This window comes from Micropterus salmoides, unplaced genomic scaffold (assembly GCF_014851395.1).
Source record: "Micropterus salmoides isolate LMB-PRFRI ecotype aquatic unplaced genomic scaffold, ASM1485139v1 Ms_hic_scaffold_9, whole genome shotgun sequence".
Classification (NCBI taxonomy): Eukaryota; Metazoa; Chordata; class Actinopteri; order Centrarchiformes; family Centrarchidae; genus Micropterus; species Micropterus salmoides.
This window is the reverse complement of record NW_024044681.1, coordinates 13,499,570-13,511,400: the sequence shown is the minus strand read 5'-3', so window position 1 is coordinate 13,511,400 and position 11,831 is coordinate 13,499,570. Positions and strand designations below refer to the sequence as shown.

General features: G+C 38.3%; 1 protein-coding gene across 1 annotated transcript; it reads left to right on the top strand.

The window, feature by feature from the left end:
- The first annotated feature begins 289 nt into the window (after positions 1-289).
- Positions 290-10,470, top strand: htr3b (5-hydroxytryptamine (serotonin) receptor 3B). The gene is made up of 10 exons (XM_038707550.1): positions 290-531; positions 1,881-1,984; positions 2,429-2,592; positions 2,940-2,984; positions 3,348-3,457; positions 4,367-4,536; positions 6,055-6,212; positions 7,414-7,624; positions 8,041-8,217; positions 8,643-10,470. The coding sequence occupies exons 2-10, from the start codon at positions 1,951-1,953 to the stop codon at positions 8,906-8,908; spliced, it is 1,335 nt and encodes a 444-aa protein (XP_038563478.1). The 5' UTR covers positions 290-531; positions 1,881-1,950; the 3' UTR covers positions 8,909-10,470.
- Positions 10,471-11,831: the final 1,361 nt, after the last annotated feature.

Sequence of the window (11,831 nt, the reverse complement as noted above, 5' to 3'; positions counted from 1 at the left end):
CAATTTGTCAATATTATTCAACAAATGGTGATAAATGTCAATGAATTTTCTAAAGCCCAAGGTGACTTCTTCAAATGATTTGTTTTGTTCCAACCAACCAACTGAACCATCTCAATGATAACTGAGCGAACTTTGCCCACTGAAAGCCAAAAAAAGCTAGTAGGCTAAGTGAACCTTAGATGAGATCTGATTTGGGCAGACATAATTCATCACTCACCACTTACCACTGATAGATACACCAGCATGGAGTTTGAAATAGACAGACAATTTCCAATTCACTCATCTACCTACTTATTTTACACTATAATCAGCGTTGGGCAGTACTCAGTAAAGCGTTACTGTAGTAGGCCTAGTGTAACTAATGACTTTTCTATAACAGTGATATTATTACAGTTGCATTACTCGTTACTGAACGCGCCATCCTTGATGTGAGCAGCTCAGCAGCACCCGACTTTGTTGTTCACGTCCGCTGATAGCCAAAAACTAAAGGAAGAATGGAGAACGAGGGAGAGAGGCGTGCTTTCCACAGCTGTAAGTAGCTAATGCCATTATTGTGTCACAGTCTAAGATACAAATAACATTGTCATCTATTGTAAACTCTGGGCGACCAGCAAAAAGCTTTCAACTGCGAACGTTTCTACATCTGATTTATTGAAGCATGTGCTGAAGCAGCACAGAAACTGCCGCAACTGTCACTGATTGGACTCGTCGTGGCTTTAACTTAACGTTTTGTAACTATGCTGCTCATATAAACAGGCTACATGTGCAGAAAAATAGTAGTTCAAAAGAAGGGATTTAGGTTACTTGGTTTATTTTATTTTAGATTTCAGCCGGTGGTGTTAAGAAACGTTAAGCCTAGGCTATGTGCTTTGAAAAAAAACATACTCCTTGCTGCTGTTATGAATATGATATTAGTTAAAAAGTCGGGAGGGACTGCTTTGTTTGGGGGTGAAGGGGAGTGGTTGTGAAAGCAGTGTTTCCCATGATTAGCTTATAATTCGGGTTAATTATCAACGCTGACTGCCACATATTGATTTTCTGTTTTTTTTACCAGGCGATTCAAAATCATATTTGATTGAGGAGCTGTAGCAGCGCTCTCTCTCTCTCTCTCTCTCTCTCTCTCTCTCTCTCTCTCTCTCTCTCGTGAACACCTGCACTAACCTGTCGAAACTTATTCTGTGGGAAACACTGGAAGGTAATATAGTAACGTAACGACTAACGTAACAAGTTATTAGTTTTTCACCCAGTAATAAGCAATAATATTACTTTTTAAGGAGTAATAAGTAACTAGTAGGCCTAATATACATTTCCTCAGTGTCTTTGGGTCTTGAGTGGGATTTCAAATAAAGGTGTTAGGGAACTTGAGTGAGTACAGAGTAACTTTGATGCCTTTTGTTACTTTTACATCAGCACCTTCATTAGTTCTCATTAGGTGTTTTGTGCTGTACAGATTGTAAAGCCCTCTGAGAAAAATCTGTGATTTGGACTATATAAATCAAATGGAATTGATTAGACTGGCATTGATTAAATTTTCACATTGACAACTAATATTATTTAAAATAGACAGCCAAAGATACACCTAAAGTGTACATAATATGCTTTAGGAGAAAGAACAACTAGCCTTCATGGCATGCTCTATTTGGTGTTTTCAGCAATAACAGGTACTTAAGTGTTCATGCTCCTGTAGCGAAGCAATACACTTGCAGTAAACAAACCTTCAGGGAGTTTCCTCATTATGTATCACCTTACCCGGCAGGGGAAAATCAATATCAGTACAACCAAAATGTCAGCGCTACCCTTTTCACTGTTCTTTCTTTACACCGAGTACCGAGTACTGTTGAACCTATTTGATGAAACTGTGGATATTTTTGTGTTAACAGAGCAGATGTTTTGATGTGACACCTAGATAACACCAGTAATCTGGGATCTGGAAGGCTGATTTTTAGCTTGATGTCTCTCATTTGGCTGACATTGTTGTTCTCAGGTAAGATGCTCTTTTTGACTAAAGACAATAGCATTTCCTAAATTTGAAATTTTAAAATGACCCTGCAGGGTTTTGTTCCAAAGATTTCTGTTTTGTTAAGTGTTCCTTCAAAACTGAGCAACTGTAACATTTTCAAATATTTCATGGTTTTCTGTGTAGTGTGACAGCTGTATGGCACATTGCATTCCTATTTATTTTACTTACATTAGGTGAGCGAGCACTCTTTTATAGATTTGGTTTCAGTTTTGTGATGGTTGTTTTTCAAACTGTTAAAGTTCATGGGACACATGTACTTGTTATAATAAATGCACTGAAATTGACAATGTAGAGTCATTGTCACAATCCTGACTGTTAAATAAAAGTATAAAATTAATTTTCTTGAGGTAGTGTAATAATGGACACTTGCCCAGTTTGCACAGTTGGTAATCTAGATTTGCCTTTTAGCTCATCTGGCTGAATGTGTGCCAGAAAAGCCAAAAAGATCAGCTCTGAACCAGCTGACCAGGACCCTCCTCAGGAAATATGACTGCGGTGTTCGACCTGTTCACAACTGGACCAGTCTCACCACTGTCTACATAGATCTCATACTACAGTCTGTGCTTGACGTGGTACGTAAACTTAGAAAGCTCTCTACTGTGATCACACTGATGCTAAAGTTGTTTTACTCAACAGGTTAGATATTTCATCAAATGAATGTGAAGAGTGAAAGACATATAAATCTTATATTTACAAAATACATCTAAAGCCCTGTTAGTCCCCTGAGATTATAATGTTCATTATGGCATTTTATTTATTTATGTAATGGTTTTGTTAGTATGCTGTCTTGAAAGTTGTCCCATCTATCCTGAAGGACTATGAGCTCATCATAGCATGGCAAGGTTAAGTCAGTCAACTGCTCCACATAGTAACCTTAATATAAAACAAAAGTATCATTGACACATTCTCCTTTTCGCAGGATGGAAACACACAGAGCATAACTTTAAGTATTTGGTACAGACAGGTAAGTGTGCCTTCATTTCAATCTGTATTTCTTTTTTTTTGTTTCTTGTTTTAAAGATTAAGGAAAACAAGCATTTCCCCTCCATCAAATCAATATTTTTTTAATCAGAACCAGACCAGTATCTACCTAAGTTGGCTTTCTCACATAATGTAAACTGTCAGCTTTAAACAACATAGGCAGTACATAGTGTATTCATTTTAAAGTTTCTTCACAATATGCAGCGAGTCTTGTGATCTTAAAAGTAACTCTCACTTCACACAGTATGTGAAATTATGTAGTATTGATTTGAATACACTTCATTATCAGTAGCACAGGCAGCAAAGTTTCATTTCTTGATTGACTTTTGTTTCTGACTGTTTTCAGATCTGGACAGATGAGTTCCTGGTTTGGGACCCAGATGAGTTTGATGGGATCAATGAGATCTCACTGTCATCTGATGCCATCTGGATACCTGATATTATCGTTAGTGAATTGTAAGAAATTACCGAAAACACTCAGTCACCAGTGTCCTTCAGTATCACCAGGGTCTAAAGCAGGGTCCAAGATTTTGGAATGTGGGTTTTCCTACCTTTCAGGTAGCTATTTACCTCTATTGACCTCACAGTCCACCATGAACCCTAGGCACTGAATCCTTACCTTAAAGCAACTGTGAGTACAATTTAAAAATGTCTTACTTTGGTGTCCTCAGTGATAGCATCAAAAAAGACGCCAGGCCTTTCTCAATGAAGTTCAAACTTGCAGCACTCTTAATTTGCAACAGGCACAACAGTGTTCTTGCTGACATCACTCGCTCAGCAAGGCTCAGGCAATTACATAGGTGAAACACTGGACTGTTGACCATGGACACTGACTGACTGGTCATATGTAGCTATGCTGCTAGCTAAAGCTATTTTGCCCTTACATTGGAGCAAATTTTCAGAAAGGCATTATTTTTAACAGTTGACTGTTGATAAAGTCTCTGCAAGTTGATAAATAACTAAACAGTCCATAATAAGTAACTGGAACCCAAGGGATGTCTGTACGATTGGAAAAATATACAAAATAATCAAAACACTACGGAATGCATTGAAAAATATTCAGTAGTAATGTTATGTAATATACATCTACATGACTTGGTTCAACATGCAAAAACAACCTAAGTCTTCTTAACCCTAATGGAAAGTAAATTTAAATTCCAGAGAGTCCGCATGAGTTAAGGGTGGTGATGAGCAGTGGCTAAGACACATGCCTTTGGTGTGAGATACCCGGGTTGAGCAAGACACTTAACCCCATATATACATATATGACATATATAGCAATTGTAAGTTGCTTTGGATAAAAGTGTCAGCTAAATGAGTAAATGTCATAATTGTCATATTAATGTCCTTTATGTGTGATCCCAGTGTGGACGAGGGGAAGTCCCCTCCAATCCCCTATGTGTACGTCAACTCCTCTGGCTCAGTGAAGAACTACCGGCCCATGCAGGTGGTGCTCGCCTGCCGCCTGGAGATGTATGCCTTTCCATTTGACAAGCAGAACTGCAGCCTTACCTTTCGCAGCTGGCTTCACTCAGGTCTGTTTCCTGTCTGTGATAGGGTGGTGGAAACCTGTGTGTTGTGGTGGTCTGTAAGCTCAGTAAAGTCAAGTTTAACACTTTTGCATTTGCAGAATAGAGTACTTGAGGAACATGATAAGGTGTAACTGCTTTAGATCCTCTCAAACCTTTACAAAAACACTCTTAAATCAAGGTTAACTTTTCCAGAGCATTCAACAGTAGGTGTTTGCACAGTTTTACAATCAATAGAGACCGCCAGGATCAATGGTGAGACCCCCTTTTGTGCCTGGGTCAAGTCATAAGTGGTTAAGACTTCTCACAAACAATTTCAAAGATCTCTGCCGGTTCACCCTTAGGACTGAATCGACCTGTAGAGGAAGATTGTATGAGACAAGATTATATGATTGTGTTTGATATCACGTGTGACGGCTATATCGAACACAACATTGGTGAGACAACAAGGACCTTTTACAAGAGGCTGAATGAACACTAGTAACAGACAACATCATCAGCAGTCTGGGAACACCAGACCAAAACCAGTATTGACTGGGAAGGGCTCAAAAGTCATCGACCACGAATTGGCAGACAGCTGGAGAAAAATCAAGAAGGCCTTTCACATCACATCCATCTTTGAACAGAGACAGGGATACAATTAGGGCTGCAAATAAATGTTTTCATTATTGATTAATCTGCCAATTAATAAACTAATGATTTTGTCTATAAAATGTCAAAAAATTGTAAAATAAAATGTCACTCACAATTTTCTAAACCCGAAGGTGAATTCTTCAACTAATTTGTCTTTTCCAACCTACAGTCCAAAACCCAAAGATATCCAGTTTAGTATAAAATAAGGCAACTCTTACGTAGAGGCTGGGCCTAAGTAATGTTTTGTTTTTTTGCTCATAAATGGACTTTAATGTATAATTGATTCTCAAAATAGCTGAAGATTACTGTCCACCTGTCACCATGTGGACAAAGACAACACTTAGATCACATGATGACAACTCAACCATGGCCATGATAACTTAGCGAAATTCTTCCACTGATAGACCTTAAAGGTTGTGTAATATTTGTTACACATTATCCATGTTGATTCCACATTCCGGCTTAAGAGTACATGAACACACAATGCAGTCGGAAGAACGACTTCACAATTCGGGAAATGGGACCATCTGAGGAACACGTGAATGCACCGTGAAATGCTCGTTGCAATTCACAACCCTCATCACTAGATGTCATTCAGATTCACACACTGAACCTTTAAGATGCAGTTGAAAGCTCAGACGACTTACCCCTGATACATACACCAGCAGGGCCACTGAAGAAGACAGGCAATATACAATTTCCGATTCACCTTGTTTGTATGTTATTAGACAGTGTAAGGATGGTGTCTGGATGAAATCCATGTAAACAGAGAATGCTCTTGCTGTGAGTTAAAAAGTGATGAACATGATGAAAATAAAAAGCAGACATTTAACTGCTGTCCTTTATTGTTTCTCCATCTCTTTTTTATCTTTATTATCTCTCCCTCTGCAGTGAAGGAAATAGACTTGGCTCTGTGGAGGAGTGCAGAGGCCATTGCTAATCATAAGAGGGAGTTCATGAATGACGGAGAATGGGAACTGTTGTCCATTCCTTCCAGCTACTGGCAAATCCACCAAGACAACACTGACTACGCCCTCATCCAGTTCAATGTATGTGTCTCATTGTCTCTCAATCTTGTGTATTCATCACATTTATAAGAGGGAATGATTTAAATAAGAAAGTTAAAGTTAGAGAGTAAAAAGTAATTTTTATATAGTACTATTTCACTGGTGGATAATGGTGTAATATTGTGGATGTTTAACACCTCTGTAACACGTGAGTGAATAACTGCACTGATGGCTGTGACTGCTTATTGATGGTGAGCTTTTAACTGTAGCCCCCTGTGGGTTAGTCCCCCCTCCTACACTATGTGGTGGAATTGTAAAGTGTAAAGCAATTGGCCGCGACCTTCATGGATCGGGCTAGTGAGCTAATGCCAAATGATGAGACTGGGGCTGTTTCTGGCAAATAAAGAGACAGATAGAGAGGGAAGCTGATAGACAGGGGAGGGTGAGCAACCATAATGAGACTGTCTCAGTGGCTGCCTGATCAATGGACTTCTTGTTAGTGGTGAGGAAAATGGCCCCATAGCCCTTTGCAGGTGGAGAGCAGGGAGGGCTACTATTTATTCGGCTCAAAGAACGAAGGCTTTTTAGTAACGGAGCATTTCATGGCTCACTGGGATATTGTTACACTGTGGCAGTTTTCCTGATAAAGGAAGTCATATAAAAGGAGTTTCTGGTGAAAAATGCTTTTGTTTATTTCCAGTTTTAACACAACCTGCAGGGAGAGGGAGGGGTGAAATGACAGCTATAAATTTTTCCTTCAAACACTTATGACCAAACAAATAAACATATCTACACACATATATTATGTGATGCAGTGATGTAGTCCTGAATAAATATCAAAATGTTCTAAATAAATAACAATGTTTAAATTCAAACCCATTTATTGTTTTTTCATTAAGTTTATAGATATGCAAACCCAGGACGCTCTCTTACACTACCATTACACTATTCAATGCATCTCAAAGAAAACTGAGACTATCTTATACAAAAACACTTTTCAAAAACTGGGACTGGGACAGTGGGACTGTGAGCAAGCATGCACAATGCCTGGACCGTGAAACTGAAGCACCTAATTGGAATTCAGCCACCATTTTTCATCGTCAAACCCTGGTCAAAGAAAAGCAAAACCATCTGCATGACTTGACTCCATTTGAGGAAATGTGTTTCAGGACATGTGGTTGATTTAATAATATTATTTCTGATAAGTGTCCATCAGAGCTGTATGTCCTTATCTTTGATTCAGGTGTTGATCCGCCGGCGCCCCCTGCTGTATGTGGTGGGACTTCTCATCCCCAGCATCTTCCTCATGCTGGTAGATGTGATCAGCTTCTACTTGCCTTTGAACAGCGGTACACGCATCGCCTTTAAAATCAGCATACTGCTTGGCTACACGGTCTTCAGAGTCAATATGACTGATGAACTGCCTTCCAACGCAGTAAACACTCCACTCATAGGTCAGATATTTTCTGTTTTCTGTTGCTTAGATAATTTTTTTTCTTACCATTATATCCATTTGTTTGTGGGATACAATATTTAGCTTTTGTTGGGATATTTTTCTGCCGCCTTGATTTTGTCTGGCATAAATCTACACAGTTAAACTCCATAGATAATCCGTTTTATTTTATTATTGCAACCAGAAAAGTCAATATTCCCACATAGCAAATTCCAAAATTCACTTTCTGTAGTTATATATATAAAAAGTACTTTCATTCATAAAGACACCAATAATAATAATCATAAGACAATAACGACAGGAATTAAGGTGAAACTATAAAATCATACTTTGCATTTAGGTGAATGTAAATATTTTCATAGAAGAAGTATACTGTGATCGGCATTTTAACTTCCCACCTATCCCATCTCCATCCAGGTGTGTTCTTCGTGGTGTGCATGGCCATGCTGATGCTCAGCCTGATCAAGTCTATACTGGTGGTGAAGCTGCTCCACTACAGTGAGAAGGAGGTCAGGCAAATGTCATTGTCTGCCTGCCTGCTGGACAAATATGGCTCAGCTGGTCAAGGCTTCACTGACAGCATTAAAACTGGAGGTAAGCCACAAGCTCAGAGACGGAGATTTTCCAAATGTCCTGCTCACAGGTCCACAGTGTGTTCTTGCTTTTTTATTCACCAAGTTGGTGGTCTGTTTGCAAAAAGCATAGGTGCTTATTGGAGCCACGGGTGAAAGAACACTTGGATAAAAGGAAATTATGGCATTTTTTGTCTGTGCAGGAAAGTTTAAACCCTAGGATGGAAAACAATGTTGCTCTGCCTTCATTTTTATATTCATGATTAAGGAAGGAGAAGAGCGATTGAATTCTGTGGCTGGCTGAGATTAAACAGTTTGCACCAAAGTGATCATAAAATGTCCCATAGTTAATGGCTGATTTGGATTGTTCAAATTTATTTTAGAGAAACTGCATGAATCTACATTAATTGCTCACATATTAAACCAGATTCCTTGATCTTCTCATAGATTTTGAGCTTGAGCCCTCACTCGAGGAAGATCTGATGTCCCTGAATGAGATCCAGGATGCTCCCACTGGGCTGGAGTGGCTTCTCCAGGAGCTGGTTTCCCTCCGCCTGGCCTTATCCCAGGAGGACACTGAGTCTTCGGCTCAGGCTGAATGGCTGGCCCTCTGCTCTAAGCTCGACTGCTTCCTGTTCCGCTTTTACCTGTTGGTTCTGGTCTTGTATGCTGGTACTCTGCTGCTGCTCTGGGCCAGTTGGAGCTTTGCCTGACCACTCAATCAGATACATAATGATTTTTTATTACTGTAACTGAAAACTTTAAATATTTACAATTATTCATGATGCTTTACTTGTGTATTTAGAATATAAGTGAATAAGTGATCTACAAAATCACAAAAGTAAATAAAAATAAACTGAATAGAATAGGATACACTTTATATTGTATGTATATTGTTAACCCATACTTTTAAAGTATATTATTAAAAGTGTCTTCTTATTTTTGTAGTTTTGGCCATTGTTTTTATTAGTCATGATAATAGCAGAACAGCAGACAGACTGATGTTATTCAGCATAGCATTAGTTCAGGCAGTGCACTGAAGATGCACTTGCTTCAGCTGATTGGCATCAGCCACCATATATGACTAATTGATGTATCATGCCTTTGCTACCAGATGACCAGTTTCATCTAATCATATTCAAGTGTTTCAGGCAGCCTTTACAGCCTGTCTCCATTATTCTGATTCTCTAATGCCATCAGCTGACACCTCCCTCCACCACCCTAACTTCCACCTCATGTCACTGAAGTGTTATCTTTCTAAGCTCATGTTCATGTAGATTTCCATATCTGATGCTAAAGTGTTTGGGGATTAGCTCTCTCAGTAGAATCCTCATTGCTGCTCAGAGCAGAGCTTTTTCAGCCAAATGTATAACAATTTGCAATAAATGGTAAATTCTTTGACACGTGTCAGAGAAGGAAAACTGTACACACACAACCACGATAAGTACTGTAGTTGAAGCAGGAAATTTGTCTGGAAACTATGATGAATGTTTATATATAAACATTATGTATTATAATACAATTTGGATAATAAATGTAATGTTTGCCTTTGTATTCTCTCACAAATATGTTTGGCTTATTTGTTGGTTTATCTATTTATGTTTCTTGCCACATCTGACTTCTTTTTAGCAATGTTGTTTCCCTAAATCTCAGCTATTAAATTAGTGAGTAAAATTTGATTATGACCGATGCACATGATGCCAAAACTACAAGAATACAATTCAAATGGTCTGAAAGTAACTATCCTTTAAATATTCTGTTTGCTTAACTCCAGATATTTCATTGCCACTGAATAGCAACATCATAGTCTGACAGAGACATTATTGTATCAGATCTGTTATGGTTTCCTGACAGTGAAGATTTACTCAAAGATACTGTATAATAAAGCAGCTCTCTGGAGAAAACCCTCAGTGCCAGTGTGATGTTATGATATTGTATTCAGACTTTAATCTCCATCCCACTGTCATAGAATAGATCAATAAAACCCATTCAGAGTTCAGCTGCTGCATCTCTATTCCCTGTTGGTTTCCTAATAGTCATGATAAGAATATCAAAAGTGCGTCATAGAAAACTTGCCAGTGGAAAGATCCATATTAATGCACTTCTCATAGTATCTGCAGACCTCTTTTTCCAGTGGATCTGGTTACATGATGTTATGCAACAGAACTGATGATAAATGTTTAGTCAGTCCTTTGTTACTGTCTGTGTAAGGTAATAAGGCCGTATGTTAACTTCAAGCTTTGTGTATTCACTCTGATGGAAACTGTAAAGATAATACATGACAGAATGGAAAATAAAAGCATCATAGTAAGAAACCACCCTGTCTATTCTTATTCTGAAGTACAAAAAATCACAAGAAGTCCATTTCTAAACAACTATGTATACAGTTTGAACAGCTATCAGCTCTCAGAGGCTGCAGTGTTCATGTTCATTGTTGTTGCATGGTGGGAACCAGACTCACAGCTGAAAAAGTAGGCCACCAAATACATCTGTAGGAATTTTGAAACAGCATTGAATGACACCATGCATATCTTCTTCACATCTCTAATTTATTGGACTTAAAAGTTAAAATTGGAAAAAATGTCAATTTGTTTCAAAGCATTTAATGTTCAGGATTAATGTTCAGGAATTTGTCTTTTGAGTTTTTTTATCCATTTGGTACAGAATAAAACAGCGAAAAGAGGACGACTGACTGCTCTTCTGTGAATTTTCTGTATATTAGTGATCATTCAGCCAGGCACAAATAATTTCAGAGAAAAGTGAAAAACAACCTCCACATACAACTTGACTACAGTACCTTTATTTTCACTAGACAATCTACATAAACAGCCCAAATTCACTTATGCTGGTATCCTCTGACTGGTACATTTCAGCCAATCAGATATTATATCTTGCCCTCTTATTTTGATGGGTTATTTTAGCAGGGTTCATAAAACAAAACTTGCACATGCTGCTATTACTCAATATGAAACTTGAATTCAACAACCCATTTTGCATTACTTTTTTAAGTTAGGCATCCACGTAAATTAAATTTCTGGGTAACTATGGCATGGTTATAAACAGGAGTACGTATGTAAGCATGTGCACACACGTCCATCTAGTTTTATGTTCTTTTGGTCTGGAGTCTGATATTGTGGCTGTCTTATGAAAACCATGGATCTCTAAAACTTTTCATGAGCTACTTTGCTTTGGGACAATGGATTTTTCAGATAATCCAATGTTTTTCTTAATTGTTTATTTACCTGAAGGAGTAAAAGAATTCTCTCAGCCCATCAAGGAAAACTGTAAAAATTAACAAATTTTGGAGATCGATTGCTTTTACATGATTGGCATGATATGTATGGGTGGTGATGGTGCAGTGGATAAGACACATGCCTTTAGTGTGAGAGACCCGAGTTCAAATCCACTGTGAGACACCAATGTGTCCTTGAATAAGATGCTTAACCTCTAGTTGCTCCAGAGGTGTGCAAAGTCTGACATGCTTAACTATTGTAAGTCACTTTGGATAAATAATATAAGCCTGGCAGATAAATGTAATGTAAATCTTGTCTTAATGGAGATACTGGACTGGTCTGCACAGAGCCCTGGAAATACATGTTCAGCTCTTGCATGTGGATGGTGTCAGGTGTCTCCATC